The 17,369-nt window shown below is 46.7% G+C and overlaps 1 protein-coding gene across 2 annotated transcripts in view; it reads left to right on the top strand.

Moving 5' to 3' along the window:
• Positions 1-827: 827 nt before the first annotated feature.
• LOC126981302 (serine/threonine-protein phosphatase 6 regulatory ankyrin repeat subunit C-like) overlaps positions 828-17,369 on the top strand; it is a 120,228-nt gene continuing 103,686 nt past the window's right edge. For both annotated transcript variants that reach the window (XM_050832232.1, XM_050832231.1), the window contains exon 1: positions 828-2,421. In XM_050832232.1, coding sequence (XP_050688189.1) covers positions 1,825-2,421 — 597 coding nt within the window. In that variant the 5' untranslated portion in view covers positions 828-1,824. The remainder of the gene's footprint in view (positions 2,422-17,369) is intronic.

Below are 17,369 nucleotides of genomic sequence, written 5' to 3'. Positions count from 1 at the left end.
TTGTGTGGGGCAAAGAGTCACCTCCTCCAGCTGCTGTGTGTTCCCCGGCTTTGCGGTGTCATTAGGCGGACATAAAATGGTTACATATAAGCAGAACACGTCACTGTTATCAAAGCCTTGGTATCTGCATGTGTTTTATGGTTGTTGTTATTTATCTTAACGTGCAGTGAAAATATTAACTTTTTATTGTAAACACCTTTGTCGCAATTATTTTTCCTTTCTCAGCGATTTCAACAGAACCTGCCACTGCCGCCAACGTTGCTCATGACTATTATTCATGATTATGGAAAAAACAAATATTTCCTTCCCATAATACACGAGTTTGCGTGTCGTTTGCTGTATGAGATGACTACAATGACGCAGCTCCGGGGTTGGGGGCCAGGCATGGGTCAGGGCGTGGTGCTGGGCGTGGTGCAGGACGTGGGGCTGGGCGGGGGGGCAGGGAGGGGGTCAAGGCGTGGGGCAGGACGTGGGGCAGGGCATGGGTCAAGACGTGGGGCAGGAGGTGTGTGTGTGTGTGTGTGTGTGTGTGTGACCCATTGAGGGACTGCCAGTTTTGGTCTCGCCTGGTCGCTAAGTCTTGCCTGGCTGTGATGTGGGTCAGGGCTGAGGGTACAGGAATTACCTATTTTCTTATCGTTGATGGAAAAATAATTTGTCTTTAAATTTTTTGTAAGGCAAACAGTGGCGAGTCGGATGTCATGGCTGGCTTAGTGTACCCCGCTGAGGGTCACTTCCTGCCGCCGTATGGAGGCAGGAAAAGACGGAAATAAAAATGAGGACGAAGTGAAGTTTAACGTGTATTCTATGATTGAAAAAGCGTCTTTAGTTGTTGCGAATTTTTTATCCAGAAAATGATTATGCGAGTTTTACTTTTCCTTCCAATTATTGTTCTCGCCGAGGCTTGCGTGCCCGGGATAAAGTTGGAACGAGGGCAAGTGTAAGGCTTCACCCTCTCGTGCTCGGCCGCTGGAGTGGAGTTATTACAGCAGCACATGAAGACAGCCTGGGGCTCGTCCTGCCTACCGCGCCCTCCACCTCGCCTCCCTCAGATGGCCGCGCCGTCAGGGCGTCATGAGGCACGGCCCGTGACCTGCCTGGCCGCTGCCACGCCCCTCACGCCGCACCGACACAACTTTCAGCCCAACAAACCAAGAAAGTGATTTACGTCCACAGCAAAACTCCGTAGAAGTTTTCGCCGTCTTCATCGTCATGTTTTCCTTCATTAGCATCATGTTCATTATCATTTGCCTCATCAATCAGTTGCACTCTGAAAAGTGTTCGTAACACATGTTACGTGGGCGTTAGATAAGACATGCAACGGAGTCAACTGAAAAGGAAATCTTTCATTCTTTCATTAAAGTTTTTTTTGAAAATCGTGGTTTTGATTACAGCTAAGGGAGTCACAAGTACAGCACTGTTTGTTCTGGAGAGAGACATTTTCTGTGGAGCATTACGCATAACCAAGCGGTGGCGGCGACGAGCGTGACGGGGTCGCGGGGGGCGTGGTGCTGCCCGCCCCAACACACTAGTGTGTTCATCCCGGGGAGGGCGAGTGTTTATGGCCCGGGTGGATGCATGATAACGAGGGGTGGTGGTGGTGGCGGCGGCGGTGGAGGGAGGGGCTGGGAGGGGCCAAGGTGGCGTGGGCTGGACCGCCAGGCAGCAGTTGATCGTTTGGTCGCAGAGTGGTCGCACGGAACGCACGGGACACCCCACACGAGGAGCGGGGCCCCACCACACTGTGTCGCAACTCACGGCGAGGTGACGATGCTCGTGGTGCTGAGGAGCTGTGCGCTGCTGACGGAGTAGCAAAGTGACGCAATGAGCGATAAAAGACAATCGGGCCCGCCGGACGGCGGACCCCCGGAGCGAGGTGGCAGACCTCGCTACGGCACGCAGGTGTTTGACTCTAAGGCCGTCAAGGGCTCCCGGATGGCCCAGCAAGGTGGTGACACTGGCGGCCCAGAGCCTGTGGGAGGGCGGCGCGGCCAGCCGTCGGCTGCAAATATGCCTTCTGCCGGCCCCGACGTGGCCACAATAGGCGGATTGCCCATCACCCAGACGTCGACGGGACGCGGCCGCCAAGGCAACGCGGGCGGCGGCAGGCGCGGCAGCCTGGACAATGGACGCCAAGGCGAGAATGGGAAGGGCGGGCGACGCCGCGGCAGCATCGACAGTGGTGACCAGGACAAAGGGAAGGACACGGATGACGGCATGGGCGGCAGCGAGTCCGGGCAGAGTCAGGATCAGGAGGCGCTGATTCAGAAGCAGCGAAGCAGAGTGATGCTGCTGAGCACCAAGGGCGACTGGCCGGCCCTCGACCATGCCCTCAAGGTGCTGGAGCGATTCGTGCCTGAGCAGCTCTCCGGCAGCAGCTCACAGACGTCTTACCAGCCCCTCAAGGACCTGGCGGACGAGGTAAGTACACGTGACACTCCTGGAGTAGAGGCGATGATGGCAGGTGCCCCTCTCAGCGAAGGTAAACGCCGTGCGTCCATCGGCGTGACGCGCTGCGCCCACGGCTCCCTTTAGGTTATTGTCGGGGAGAGCGGGGCCTGGCAGCCACCCTCGTGCTGCTGGTGGAGGACTGTGAAGACAAAAGTAAAAGATTCACTGAAATGCAAAGCATGGGGATAAGATGACTTAACTATAGACCCTATCAAAGATTCAGGCGAGTTCATACTTTTAAAAAAGTAGCTCAGGTATATATAAATTGTTTCCAGAGTTTTTAGAGCTGGGGAAAATGTCATACTTATATTGATTCATAAAGAATGCGAAATAGAAATTTAAAGAACTATCAATCACTTAGTCCTTAGTCCTAAAAAAAATTCACTACGATAAAAAAAAAAAAAACAGAATAGGTGCAACACTCAGTTCAAATCCGCCATGGATACTCAATACCTGACCCAATCCACGCCATTAGTTAAGCTGTCGAAAAACCTGCCGAGTAAGCCTACAAAACACCACTCTGCGTGGCTTCCACAAGTTGTGAGGAAGCATTTGGTTCAGAGTTTCAGCAGTGCTACAGGCACTCATGAGGCAGGGCGTAGATGAACCGTACTTAAAGGAGGCGGATGATGTAGAGAGCACTACAGCCATTAAACTCCACAAGGAAAGCGAAAAAATACCATTGAGATAGGCGTTAGGCAAGGTGACACCAGATCTTCAAAACTATTCACGGCTTGCTTAGATGAGGTTTTTAAGAAATTAGAGTGTGATTACATGGGAATCAAGATAGACAGTGAATTACTTAACAACCTTAGGTGCGCACATGACAAAGTTTTCCTTTGTGAGTCTGAGAAAAAACTTACCAAGAATGACTGAGGAACTTCACAGAGCCTAAAAGGATGCCTGAGGAAAGCAGACGTCGTTTAATAATCAGTTGGCAGGACAACAAACAATGACCGTGAATGAAACACCTGAGAAAGTAAAGAAATACGTCTAAGACAAACAATAATAGCAAACCCAGACCGCGAAAAGGAAATAAAAAAAAGAATATGAATGGGATGGACTTTTTTTTTTTTTTTTTTTTTTACGTTGTTGCCTATTGCGCCGGTAGGCATCTTCCCGGTGGGGCCTGATGGTCGGCCCAAGGCTTCTTCCAGGTGGGGCCTGATGGTCGGCCCAGCCCGTTCTGGCGCAGGCGAGTGTTTATAGTGGCGGCATCTTGCGTTGGCTCATGCTGCCCCCCGGAACTCGTTCTTGATTCGCTTGGACGGCTTCCTCTAGAGTCCGGGTTGATGGGTGGTCTTCAGGACAGCATGTGGGTAGTTTTAAGCCACTCGGCGGTGGTTAACATTAATACTCTGAATAACAATCTGTAACTCCCCCTTAAGAGAAAAGTCTGTAATTAATGAATCGCCCATCGCCATACTTAGTTAGAAACTGACCCCGCGGAAGATATTTAGAGAAAAGTCTGAGCGCACAGAGAGGAATAGAGAGAAAATCCCGGGCATGATGGAGTGGCGGGAGGAGAAAGCGTCGTGGATTAGAGAGCAGACAAAAGTTGAGGATATTAGAACGACCATTTTGAATAAGAACTGGACTTGGGCAGGTCATATCGGGCATGGAACTATTATTATTTCGGCGCAATAGGCCACAATGTAAAAAAAAAAAAATGGTAACAAATAGACAAACAGTAATAGAGTGATAAGCCATCCTGAAATTGTAAGGGAAGTCTGGGCAGCCTTAAAATCAGGCAGAGAGATGAAATTAGAACATTTGCTGGAAGAGGATTGAATACACCAACCTGAGACACAGAAAGAGGTGGAGGTGCAATTTTTTTTATGCTGTAGTAAACTAGTATGTTGAAAAAGGATGATGGTGAAGATGACGAGGAGGAGGAGGAGGAGGAGAAGGAAGATAATGAGGAAAAGAAAAAATGCATAAGAAGAATAGGCCACATAGCTTCCCATCACACGCATACACTGAGCAGCAGCAGCACCAACATCGCCCCTCGTGGCCAACCCTTTGCAGCGGTCGTCAGCGAGAACAGTGTTGCTTCCCAGGCATGACGCACGCTCGCCTGCCGCGGTAAACAACTGATGGGTGGGAGCCGCTCCAAAACTTGTGTACGTGTGGCAGACAAGTTTATGTTGTCTTGAGGCTTCACGCGGGGGGGCGAAGAGGGATGAGAGGGCGCTTTCTTAAGGTTCCAGGAGTTATAGAATGGCTGTTATTTTGTGTCGTTGTGGCGCGCTGCAAAAGCCGGTTAGAAGAGGAAAACTTAATAATAAATACAGCTTTTTTTTTCTTTTAATTGGCAGTTTGACGAGTCCGAGAAATACGAGACTTTTTGGCATACTAGAAAGACTGTGATTTGCCTTTTTTGTATGTATGAAAAATATCGGTGGACAATAAAACAACTTTCTATGCAGCAGCCGTTTTTTATTAATCCAAGAAAACAACATTGTGGAGAAAAGTTCATGTTAATGTAAAATAAAGGATTAAAAAATGAAAGGGTAACTCGGCTGTAAATCCCAGTCCCGGATCTTTATGTATCTTCGTGCAACAAATCTCTTTTCACAATCAAAGGTTGGCCGGCCCAGCTGACGGGAGGCGAATGTTTTACGACAACAGCTGCAATAAGTTGGCATTTATACGAGTGATGGTAAAAAATGTGCATCCAAGGTTAATTGCCTCATTATTGTGGAGGAGACCGATTACTGCAGCAGCAGGAAGATCTATAAGTGTGGCTCACGTCCATACCGCACACCGGCCTACAGCGGCGGGTCAGGGAAACACTGGCGTGACGACACTCACGCGGCCCCTGCCACCAGCCACACCGCTCCTGGCGGGTCTCCACCAGCAAAAGTTGCCTCTTCAGCGCGCGCGTACAAATACACACACACAGAAGAAAAAAAATGATAATAATACCTGCATAATCATTAGCAGCACTGCTTTACTGAAAAGGTTAGAGACTGAACTGTGCATTTCTTCTGGTTGGTATAAAGCCCCCACAGATAAAAAATAAAAAAAGACAAGACGTTGGCCAGGCGTAGGATCGGCTTAGTCCCCGTCCCACTACCTGACCCACGAGCCCCACCAGCCTGGCAGCGGTGCCGCGGCCCGCCACGTCCCTCACGGTGCCGCGGCCCTGGCGGCGACACCAATTACGGAGGAAGTGTGACGAACATGAAATGAAATATAAGGTTAAATAAATAAAAATTTATGCTTACATATATATATATATATATATATATATATATATATATATATATATATATATATATATATATATATATATATATATATATATATAATCATTTATATCATTTACACACACACACACACACACACACACACACACACACACACACACACACACACACACACACACACACACATACACACACACATGTAATATCTATACATACATACATACATACATACATACATACATTGAAGTGTACATTCAAGTATAAACGTTTAGTACCTTCTATAACACATGCTCTTGTATTGCAATACATATTCCAATACAATAGCATGTGTTATAGAAGGCACTAAACGTGTATACTTGTAGGCTGCGGTTGTTCGTTACAGTAAAGAGTCTTGCGGTGCAGAGTGAACGGCACAGTCCTAATGTGAAGAAAAGAGCCTGTAATGTTTTTAATTCTCTTTCTTTAAGATTGGACAGCGTAACATCGGCTGTCGTTACAATGTTACATAATTTATGATCTTTAATAAAAGTTTGACAGTGATCACAGTGTCAGACGAGTTATAATTCAATTAAGATCTACGATACTGACGACTCATGTTCTCACCCTGAAAGTGGTTATTCCCAGCATTTTGGCCGCCCACTTGGCGAGGGAGTAAGTCTTTCCGGCTCAGGGCCTGGATTACATTGGCGCCGCGTGGCGCCCTAGAAAACCCAACACTCAGACCATAGCTATGTGCCCGCCGTGTGTTGCCCCATCGGGAGGGGGAAGGGGGATAAGGGGTAGGCTTATGAAAGCCCAGCACCCAAATACTTGTTGCCACAGAGATGTTGTAGTAACGCTGACCTTACTCTGCGTTTAAGGTGAAGAGCAGGAAGCAGTCGGTTTTGTGCAGTGAGTCGCCGCCTCTCACGCCAGTACTGTCCGGCAACATCTGATGTCTTACAGGTGGTAAATTTTACCGCTAGAGAAATGAAACGTGATATCCTGTTTTCGATTTCCTCGTATTATTTAAGTACCTCTTCTATTTTATCTTGATCGATTAAGACAAGTGACCAGGCGACATTAAATGGAATCTGTGCAGGGAAAATTTACAGGCAAGGGAAGGTTACGAGCTGGAAGGGTGGAAGCAGAATAGGAATGGGAGGTGCCCGGAAAGGGAGGGGCACAGGCAGGGTGGGGTGGTGGGAGTTGCCCGGGAAGGTAGGGGCACAGGCAGGGTGGGGTGGTGGGAGGTGTGCCAGGGAAGGGAGGGATAAGGGAGGGTGGGGTGATGGGAGGTGCCAGGGAAGGTAGATGCTTTGGGAGTATGGGGTGGTTGTATGTACCGGTAATGGAGGGGCTGAGGTGTAATGGGGTGGGAGGTGCCGGGAAGGGAGGGGCTGAGGTAAGGTAGGGTGGACGGTAGGAGGGGTGTTTGGAGGTGCTCGGGATGGGGTGGCTGGAGGTGCCGGGAAGGGAGGGGCTGAGGCAAGGTAGGGTGGAGGGTAGGAGGGGTGTTTGGAGGTGCTCGGGATGGGGTGGCTGGAGGTGCCGGGAAGGAAAGGCCTGAGGCAGGATCGGGCAGGGAGGCACAACACGAAAAACCGTTCCAGGCGTCTCTACAGTAAAGCATCAAGTCGTGTCCTTCTGAGCTGCAACGCAACTCCAAAATATTCATCCTCTATAGAATTCTGTATAAGATTTTCCCTCCGTTTCAAACACGGTGGCATCAGAACTGAACGTCATGGGTTTCTGGTTCTATCATGCAAACTCTGATAATGCATAATAGTTTGTCTTTACCGTTTAACATCAAGCATATAAATCAAATACACGCCTTTTCATACAGAACCGAATTCCTCCAGATATAAAGAGCCCGTTTTATTTATTCATATTTTCTTGCAATCTGCTGAATATTGATGCTGAGACTAATTTCAGCGCAAGACGGTTTGATGATTTTTACATGAGTCAGAAGCGGAAGTATCCGGTGAAATTATATACACTGTTATATTAATAATGATAAATAATGTATTTCTCCTAAATAACGGTGAAGACACATTTTTATTGCTGGTTTGTTTGTATGTGTGCGTGTGAGGGGGGGGGGGCGGGGGTAGATATGTAGATTAGTAATTTTGGAAGTAGTAGTAGTAATTGTAGTAGAAGTAATAGCAGTAGTAGTAGTAATTGTGGTAGTAGTAATTGTAGTAGTAGTAAAAGAAGTAGTAATAGCGATAGTAGTAGTCTTGGCAGGCCGGAAGCACCTGTCTGCCCCGCGTCAGGTGTGTACACGTAAAATCTCGCCTTACAAATTATTACTTAAGTGGGTCGCCGTCAAGCCGCGCGAGGTATGAACTTGTTGTCACTGATTTGCCTTATCAGCTTATCGGCGGCGACGGGAGTGTTGAGCCACTACGGGAGATAGGCAGACCCCCTTCCCTTCCCCGTGAGATTAAAGGGGGGGGGGGGGAGGCCTACGGGACTATTTCGCCGAGATTCTTGTATTTAAAAGGCCTAAGTTATTTTTTTCATTATGTAGTTGATTACTCAATACACAAGCGGGTGCACACTCTTTGGAAACAGTACAGTAGTAGTAGTAGTAGTAGTAGTAGTAGTAGTAGTTGTTGTTGTAGTAGTTGTAATATACGTACTACTTTTACTACCTACTACTACTACTACTACTACTACTACTACTACTACTACTACTACCACCATTACTACTACCACTACTACCACTACTTTTCATCTTAGTAGTAGTAAAATAAAGAGATGCATGTGACAGATTGTGGAATGGATTTTCAGTTTATTTATCTTTTTCTCCATGAAGGCAAGTTTACCGCGTAACAAGGTGATCACCATTCATATAATTCATTTATTAATCACGCGTCTTTTTTACGCAATTAATTAATATAAGATGGGGGCATGGAGTAACTTCAAAATATAATTATCCACCTCAAGTTGTTTTCCGTATATATTTTACTATGAGAGAGAGAGAGAGAGAGAGAGAGAGAGAGAGAGAGAGAGAGAGAGAGAGAGAGAGAGAGAGAGAGAGAGAGAGAGAGAGAGAGAGAGAGAGAGAGAGAGAGAGAGAGAGAGAGAGAGAGAGAGAGAGAGAGAGAGAGAGAGAGAGAGAGAGAGAGAGAGAGAGGTAAATGTATGAGAAAAAGATATCGAACTGAGGGAAACGTTTGTAAATGAAGTAGAATATTAAATAAAATGGAAGAGGAGAGACAAAAGAGGACAGCAAAGAGTACAAAGAGAGTGTAAAGGGATGAAGCAATAAAAGGAGTGTGATAAAAGTGTTGAGAGGAAAAGAACGTTGTGCAATTAAAACGAAGTGAAATAGAAAGATTCGAATGTCAACAAATAGGAAGAGAGAGAGAGAGAGAGAGAGAGAGAGAGAGAGAGAGAGAGAGAGAGAGAGAGAGAGAGGGAGAGGGAGAGAGAGAGAGAGAGAGAGAGAGAGAGAGAGAGAGAGAGAGAAGCATTTAGGCAATAAAGAAATAAAATAAAAACTATAGGCTTTTCTCTCACTAAAGCAATTACTACTAAAGATTCTGTCATTTGCCAAAATTATACTTATTATTTGTATGTTTAAACGCGTACCATAAAGATAAACTTCCACTATAATCATGAAATTACAAGTAACAGTGACCTGAGTTAATATTTATAAGGAACTCCAAACGCGGTATTTACAGGAGTAGCAGCAATATGCAAGATTTCAGGAGCTTTCCCGCTTCGAATATTTCTGCATCATTTTGGATTATTAGTGAAATAGTTAAAAGCACTCCTTTTTCTCCACCTGGACGAGAAGAATGCAAATATTTTGTTGTCAGCCTCAGATTTGACATATTACTGGGGAAGCCTCAGCGATTAGCCAGCATATGCAGAGATCAGAGATTTAAGCCTCAAAAATAAATCTTTATAAAACTTGGAGAACGAAACTAATCGCCTGCCCGAGTGTTCTGACCCGGGAAACGCTTGCACGTGAGGAAATTGTGTAAAAAAACGTATTGTGTTTGCTAAGGCAGCGGTTGATGGTAAAAAAATAATAGTTTAGCAGCAAAATAATGTAGAATGTTAGGTTTACTATGACACAACGAGCTGGAAAAACGTGTTAAGCTGCCTTTCCTTATCACGTCTCGTTATCAGCCTTCTCGTCTCGGTTTGCAGAGATATTATCTTTTTATTACCTTTTATCTGTGTGTTATCAGTCTCCTTATGTAATATATATAAACACCCAGAAATAGGGTTGGACTACATTGCAACACGTAAGTTTCCTTGACTCAAATACAAATGATTATGAACGTGTTATCATATGAAATATTTAAAAGCAGACATATGTGATCCTCAGCATTGGGGACTCGAAACATTGCCTTGTACTGGCGGTGGCTGAGTGGTTAGCGTGCCGGCCCCTCATTCGTTGCATTGTGGATGATGCGGGTTCGAATCCGCCGCTACCACCTGGGATTTTTCAGTCACCGCCGAGTGGCCAAGACTACCCACATGCTGTCCTGAAGACCACCCATCAACCCGGACTCTAGAAGAAGCTGTCCAAGTGAAATCAAGAATGAGCCAAGAATAATGGCGCCACTATAAAAAAAATTGCCTGCGCCATAACGGGATCGGGCCGACGATGAGGCCCCTAATAAGGAATAGCCTACCGGCGCTATTGGCCATATGTAAAAATAAATAATAAATAAATGAATAAATAAAACTTCCAAAACACTCAGATCAAGACAGCTCTCCACCCAAAACTGACCTCTCCTCTGGCCACTTATTCTGTGTACTTCTTTTTTCGTTTGTTTGTTTCTTTCTTTTTGCCCTTGAGCTGCTTCCTTTACTGTAAAAAAAAAGTACGACCCGTGATCACCGTCCGCGCCGCCACACCAACACCTGCAGACCGAGAGGCGACGGTCGGCGGGCATCGGTGGCGGGGCATCTTAATCACACGACGCCAGACTTTTCAATGTAGTATTACTATTCATTAACAGTTTCGTGGCTAGTTTGAGGCCTAAAAGGAGATCAATCGGGTTTTAATGAGTGTTTCTTTAGATTCATGGTGCAGAAGAAGGATCAGGCTACTAGAAGGGTCATAAAACTGGCCCTGGAAATGCCCAAAACTCCTACGAATGCCTTGCCTAATGCTGAAGAATATAGCCCATAGCCGCCACCGCCGTCACCTGGACATGCCCTCAGCCAAGGTGTTGGGCCCCGAAAAGCAGTGCGACAATACAAACGTGTAAAAAAACAAAGCAAACGAAGCAGCTGAAGTGGAAGTCGATAGAGCACAGTAATAATCACTCCCGTAACCTCGAGGCGGCGCGGCTCGCTCATTGGAGGCGCCGCGTGACGTCACTCGGAGGGCGTCACGTGATTGGCGGATGGTGACGTGGGCTGCTGTAGCGGAGTGCAGAAGAGGTTATTACAGAGCGGGAGGTCACGTGACGGCCGCTGCTAAGGTCGATCGGCGTACTGGGTCACGGAGCAAAGTGGGCCTCGGTGCCTGACATTGGATTGATAATTGGAGGTGGGATTTACGGGAGTGGGACGTGGCTAGTCTGAGGCGGCCGTGAGGGGGAGGAGAGAGGGAAAAGAGGGAGGGGAAGAGGAAAGACGGGGAGGGGCGTAGGTACTGGGGTAGAGGGGGAAAGCAAAAGGGAGGAGGAGGAACAAGGCAGACGTTTGAGGCGTCCGTTAAGGGGAGAAGAGAGGGAAGAGAGGGAGGGGAAGAGGAAAGAAGGGGATAGGGGAGGAGTAAGGAAATAGAAGGCAAAAGTTGGGGAAGGAGGAAGGCATAGGAGAGGGAGGAGATGAGACAGAGAAGAGAGGGGGAGACAAATAAGGGGAAAGGGGAGGCTGAAAAGGGGAGGAGGGGAAAGGCAGAAGAGTAGGGAGGTAGGAGGCAAAAGGTGGGGAGGGGGTGGCGAAGGAGAGGAAGGAGAGAAAAGGGGGTTAGAAAAGGCAAAAAAGGGAGGAAGGAAGAAATGAAAGGGGAGGTAGAGGAGAGGTCAAGGAAGAGGGGAGGAAAACAAAGGAGGGAAGGGAAGGCAGAAGGGGAGAGGGAGGCATGAAAGGGGGGGTTGAAGGGGCGTTAGGGGAGGGAGAGAGGCGGGAAGGGTAAGTAAGGCCGGCATAGTTATGGCTGTCATGGTGAAATTTGTCTTAACTGTCTTTTTTGCTACATTATTTTTGTGATGTTGTTGTTGGTAGTAGTAGTAGTAGTAGTAGTAGTAGGCAGCAGGTGTTTTCAGAGGCATAATTATATATAAAAAAATGCAGGTGTAGTCCTCAAAATTCAAAGTCTTTTCATATTACACTGAATAGCAACAACAACAACAACAACAACAACAACAACAACAACTACTACTACTACTACTACTACTACTACTACTACAACAACAACAACAACAACAACAACACATCCACAAAAAAAAAAAATCTGACCTCAGCAAAACCCCTTCACGCCCCTACACCAACCCACCAAACAACCCAACTCAACCCAACCCAACGACCCAAGACTCAACACCCACCACCTTTCAAAAACCGAGAGCCAAGAGAGAGAGAGAAAATAAGAAAAATCACCCAAAGAATAACAAAAAAAAAAAAAAACATCCTGTACTGCCCACGCCACGGAATGCAACGCCATGGAACTTCAGTCAATTCCCGAAGTAATATATCAGGGAATACAACCCCGCACGCTATCACACTAAAAAAAAAAGAAAATAAAAAGGGGGGGGGGGGGAACGTGACAGAGGCAGGTACCTTATGAAGCTCGTCAATGTACAGTGAATAAAAAAGACAATAAGTTAATTAACGTTCAAATAGAATACACGAACATTCCCGGAAGCCTCCCCAGGGACCCGCCCACCTGTTACATGTCCCGCCCGGTGCTGATGATGATGATGGTGCTGTTGCTTGATTGGCTGACGCAGGGTGGGTGGAGGATGGTCGGTGCGGGTGGGAGGTGGTGGGCTGAGGGGGAGGATGGAAGTGGAAGGGGGAAGGTGTAGGGTGGAGAGTGAAGGGTGTTGGGAGGTGGAAGGTGGAGGTGTTGTGACGTTAGGCGAGGTGAGGAACAGGTGACGAATCTCTTCTCTCCAGACTCTACCTCCTCAAACCTTACCCCTGACGACCTACTGTTATGTTATGCGCAGCCCTCACTATCCATTTCGAAGCTTCTTGAGTCGTGGTTTTCCTATTTAAGAACTAATGTCACTCCTACAGAAGAACTGATGTCGAAGAGCTTCCCTTCAAACTCTACATGGTTTTCCTATACAAGTTCCAATGTCATTCCAGTACAAGAACCGGTCGATGCACTTAACTTCAAACTTAACCTCTTCACACTTTACCTACGACGAAATAGTTTTGTTACCCTTTTTTTTCTCTACCCGTTTTGAAGTTTTGAAGAAGTCATGGCTTTCCTATACAAGAACCAATGTCATTCCTGTACAAGAACCGGTCGATGCACTTAACTTCAAACTTAACCTCTTCACTTTTACCTACGACGAAATAGATTTGTTACCCTTTTTCTTCCCTACCCGTTTTGAAGCCTCTTGAGTCATGGCTTTCCTATACAAGAACCAATGTCTCCGCTACCTGGTATATCCTTATCTGTTAGTGGAATGAAGTCTTGACCCATCGAGTAGTCTCTAAGCGGCGCGGTCATAAGTTTACCTGTTAAAGACTTGATATTCTTGCAGGTAATTAATGTTTCCTGTGAACCAGAGAGTGAGGAAAGGAGGGAGGGAAGATCGTGAAGGTCTGAACAGAACGCCGAGACCTAAACACACACACACACACACACACACACACACACACACACACACACACACACACACATTACCTGCAACACACACTTCACTACATTCAAGGAGACTAAACAAACAAGATGCCGAAAGACAATGATCAAATTTATGTCTCGAGGTCACTGGAAAGAAAACGAGGTACAAATGACTGGCTGAGGCGTGGGACGTGACGCGAGGGGCCGATGGGGCAGCGCTGGGCGTCCCTCACATCGTCCCTCACAGCCTTGGCGATGTCACCCCCGGCAGCGTGAAGATTAGGAACGGGCGGCTTGGCTAAGTGGCGGCCCATCGCGTGCCTCCTTCAGGGCCGAGTCGGAGGAGGAGGAAGAGGAGGAGGAGGAGGGAAAAGACGAAGAAGGCAGAATGAGAACAATAACAAGAAAAACGAGGAGAATGGAATGGACAGAAAAAGAGGAAAAAGAAGAAGAGAAGAAGAAAAAGACGAAACAAGAACAAGAACAAGAAAACAAGGAGAAGAAGAACAATAACAAGAGCAAGAAGAACAAGATGTTATTAAGAAAAAGAAGTACAAAGATGAGGATAAATGGTTGTAATAGTAGCAGTAGTAGTAGTAGTAGTAGTAGTAACAATAGCAGCAGTAGTAGTAAGAGCAAGCGTAGAAGATGAAGAAACAGTAAGAAGTCTTGGATAAAGGCGGTGAATCATCCTCCGGCAAGGCACTCTTTAACACACCAACAGAATTTCCTCGCGGACAGCAGTATGGGAGCTAATGACAAGTTCAGGTTGAGTTACGGGCTTATGGACCACACTATACGTAATTCCCAACGCGTCTATCAGCTAACACGCTAGTACAGACCACGCCATTACATTGACCATCAATTACACAAGCTTACAACACATTGGCTCGACTATAGAGTGACCAGCAAGTGAGAGTTTTGTGCAGTGTTTTCCCGGATGATTAAAAGGTTGTCTTGGACCAGGGCATGATGGAAGGGGAAGGAGGAGTCTCGTGAAGGCCTGAAGAGATTGTTAAGGTAAAATAATGCCTGTCGCCTCAAGATATCTAACAAAATACAGCGATTATTAACCAGGAAGAGTTCGTTTGGGTATTTTAGGTAACGAAATGGTACAAGCGAATGGGGAAGGGATGTGGTAGTTATGAAGAGCTCTGAAGTAAATACAAATGCAGACCCTAAAATGTTGAGGAAATCTGTTGCTTCAAGATTAGAAACACTACCACGTTTGCTAACCAGGGAGAGTTCTGTGAAGCGTTCTAGATGATAGGAGGGAGAAGTGAGTGAGGAAGGGATATTACATGAAGAGGTCTGAAGGATTGCTAATGTAGACCCAAATATGTTGAGGAAATTTGTCTCTTCAAGATTGACAACGCAACCTCGATTACTAACCAACGAGTCTTGTTCTAGGAAATTTAATGGAGCAAAGAAGTAAGAAAGGGATCTGAAGTGAATGCTAATATTATAGACCCAAGAATTTTGAGGAAATCTATCGCTTCAAGATCAGCAACACAACCTCGATTAGTTAACAGCGAGAGATCTGTGTAGTGTTCTAGATAGCGAAAAGAAGCTTAGTATCGAAGAAAGAATGGATTAGCATGCATGTGGACCTGGATAGAACGTCAAATTAGACCCAAATAAACAAAGGAACAAGAAAGAGAAGAAAGGAAGGAATAGCACATAAGCTCGAATATAACATCAAAATAGACCCAGAAGCAAACAAAGAAAATCTATCACCTAGAGATGGGTATAAACTTTACTATCCCTCCCTTCGTAATTAGGCTCCCATAAAAACCTTTGTTAATATTTACCGAGTTTAACGGCTTCGTATATGTGCAGTGTTCCCTCGAGGGGCAAACACACACTCCGGAAGGTTTGTTCACTAGTAATAATAATTGTTCCTAGTGTTGGTTTACCATTATGGAGGTGAGTTCGAGGCGTGCTGATGTGAGATTCTCGTATACGTTGTCATTGTGGGTCGGTGATGATAACTTGTTTAGCGGTTTTTCGGTAATTGGGTTTCTTTATCACTTCTGTTGTTGTTTTTTTCCCTCCCAGCTTCTATCTTTCCCCTTCCTCCATATCTCCTCCGACCCCTTCTTTCACCCTTCTTTTTCTTCCCCTTCCTTCGCTATCTCCTCCGACCCCGTCTTTCACCCTTCTTTTTCTTCCCCTTCCTTCGTTATCTCCTCCCCACCCCTTCTTTCACCCTTCTTTTTCTTCCCCTTCCTTCGTTATCTCCTCCCCACCCCTTCTTTCACCCTTCTTTTTCTTCCCCTTCCTTCGTTATCTCCTCCCCACCCCTTCTTCACCCTTCTTTTCTTCCTTCCTTCGTTATCTCCTCCCCACCCCTTCTTTCACCCTTCTTTTTCTTCCCCTTCCTTCGTTATCTCCTCCCCACCCCTTCTTTCATCCTCTTTTCTTCCCCTTCCTTCGTTATCTCCTCCCCACCCCTTCTTTCATCCTCTTTTCTTCCCCTTCCTTCGTTATCTCCTCCCCACCCCTTCTTTCACCCTTCTTTTCTTCCCTTCCTTCGTTATCTCCTCCCCACCCCTTCTTTCATCCTCTTTTCTTCCCCTTCCTTCGTTATCTCCTCCCCACCCGTTCTTTCACCCTTCTTTTTCTTCCCCTTCCTTCGTTATCTCCTCCCCACCCGTTCTTTCACCCTTCTTTTTCTTCCCCTTCCTTCGTTATCTCCTCCCCACCCTTTCTTTCATCCTCTTTTCTTCCCCTTCCTTCGTTATCTCCTCCCCACCCCTTCTTTCACCCTCCTTTTCTTCCCCTTCCTTCGTTATCTCCTCCCCACCCCTTCTTTCACCCTCCTTTTCTTCCCCTTCCTTCGTTATCTCCTCCCCACCCCTTCTTTCATCCTCTTTTCTTCCTTCCTTCGTTTTCTCCTCCCCACCCCTTCTTTCACCCTACTTTTCTTCCCCTTCCTTCGTTATCTCCTCCCCACCCCTTCTTTCACCCTCCTTTTCTTCCCCTTCCTCCGTTATCTCCTCCCCACCCCTTCTTTCATCCTCTTTTCTTCCCCTTCCTTCGTTATCTCCTCCCCACCCGTTCTTTCACCCTTCTTTTCTTCCCTTCCTTCGTTATCTCCTCCCACCCGTTCTTTCACCCTTCTTTTTCTTCCCCTTCCTTCGTTATCTCCTCCCCACCCCTTCTTTCATCCTCGTTTATTCCCCTTCCTTCGTTATCTCCTCCCCACCTTCTTTCACCCTTCATTTTCTTCCACTTCCTTCGGTATCTCCTCCCCACCCCTTCTTTCACCCTTCTTTTTCTTCCCCTTCCTTCGTTATCTCCTCCCCACCCCTTCTTTCACCCTTCTTTTTCTTCCCCTTCCTTCGTTATCTCCTCCCCACCCCTTCTTTCACCCTCTTTTCTTCCCTTTCCTTCGTTATCTCCTCCCCACCCCTTCTTTCACCCTCTTTTCTTCCCTTCCTTCGTTATCTCCTCCCACCTTCTTTCACCCTTCTTTTCTTCCCTTCCTTCGTTATCTCCTCCCCACCACTTCTTTCTCCCTTTTTTTTCTTCCCCTTCCTTCGTTATCTCCTCCCCACCACTTCTTTCACCCTCTTTTCTTCCCCTTCCTTCGTTATCTCCTCCCCACCACTTCTTTCACCCTTCTTTTTCTTCCCCTTCCTTCGTTATCTCCTCCCCACCACTTCTTTCACCCTTCTTTTTCTTCCCCTTCCTTCGTTATCTCCTCCCCACCCCTTCTTTCACCCTCGTTTCTTCCCCAACCGTCGTTATCTCCTCCCCACCCTTCTTTCACCCTTCTTTTTCTTCCCCTTCCTTCTTTATCTCATCCCCACCACTTCTTTCACCCTTCTTTTTCTTCCCATTCCATCGTTATCTCCTCCCCACCACTTCTTTCACCCTTCTTTTTCTTCCCCTTCCTTCGTTATCTCCTCCCCACCCCTTCTTTCACCCTTCTTTTTCTTCCCCTT

The sequence above is a fragment of the Eriocheir sinensis genome, chromosome 47 (assembly GCF_024679095.1).
Source record: "Eriocheir sinensis breed Jianghai 21 chromosome 47, ASM2467909v1, whole genome shotgun sequence".
Lineage (NCBI taxonomy): Eukaryota > Metazoa > Arthropoda > Malacostraca > Decapoda > Varunidae > Eriocheir > Eriocheir sinensis.
The sequence above is the reverse complement of the archived record's forward strand: the minus strand, read 5'-3'. Positions and strand labels throughout refer to the sequence as shown.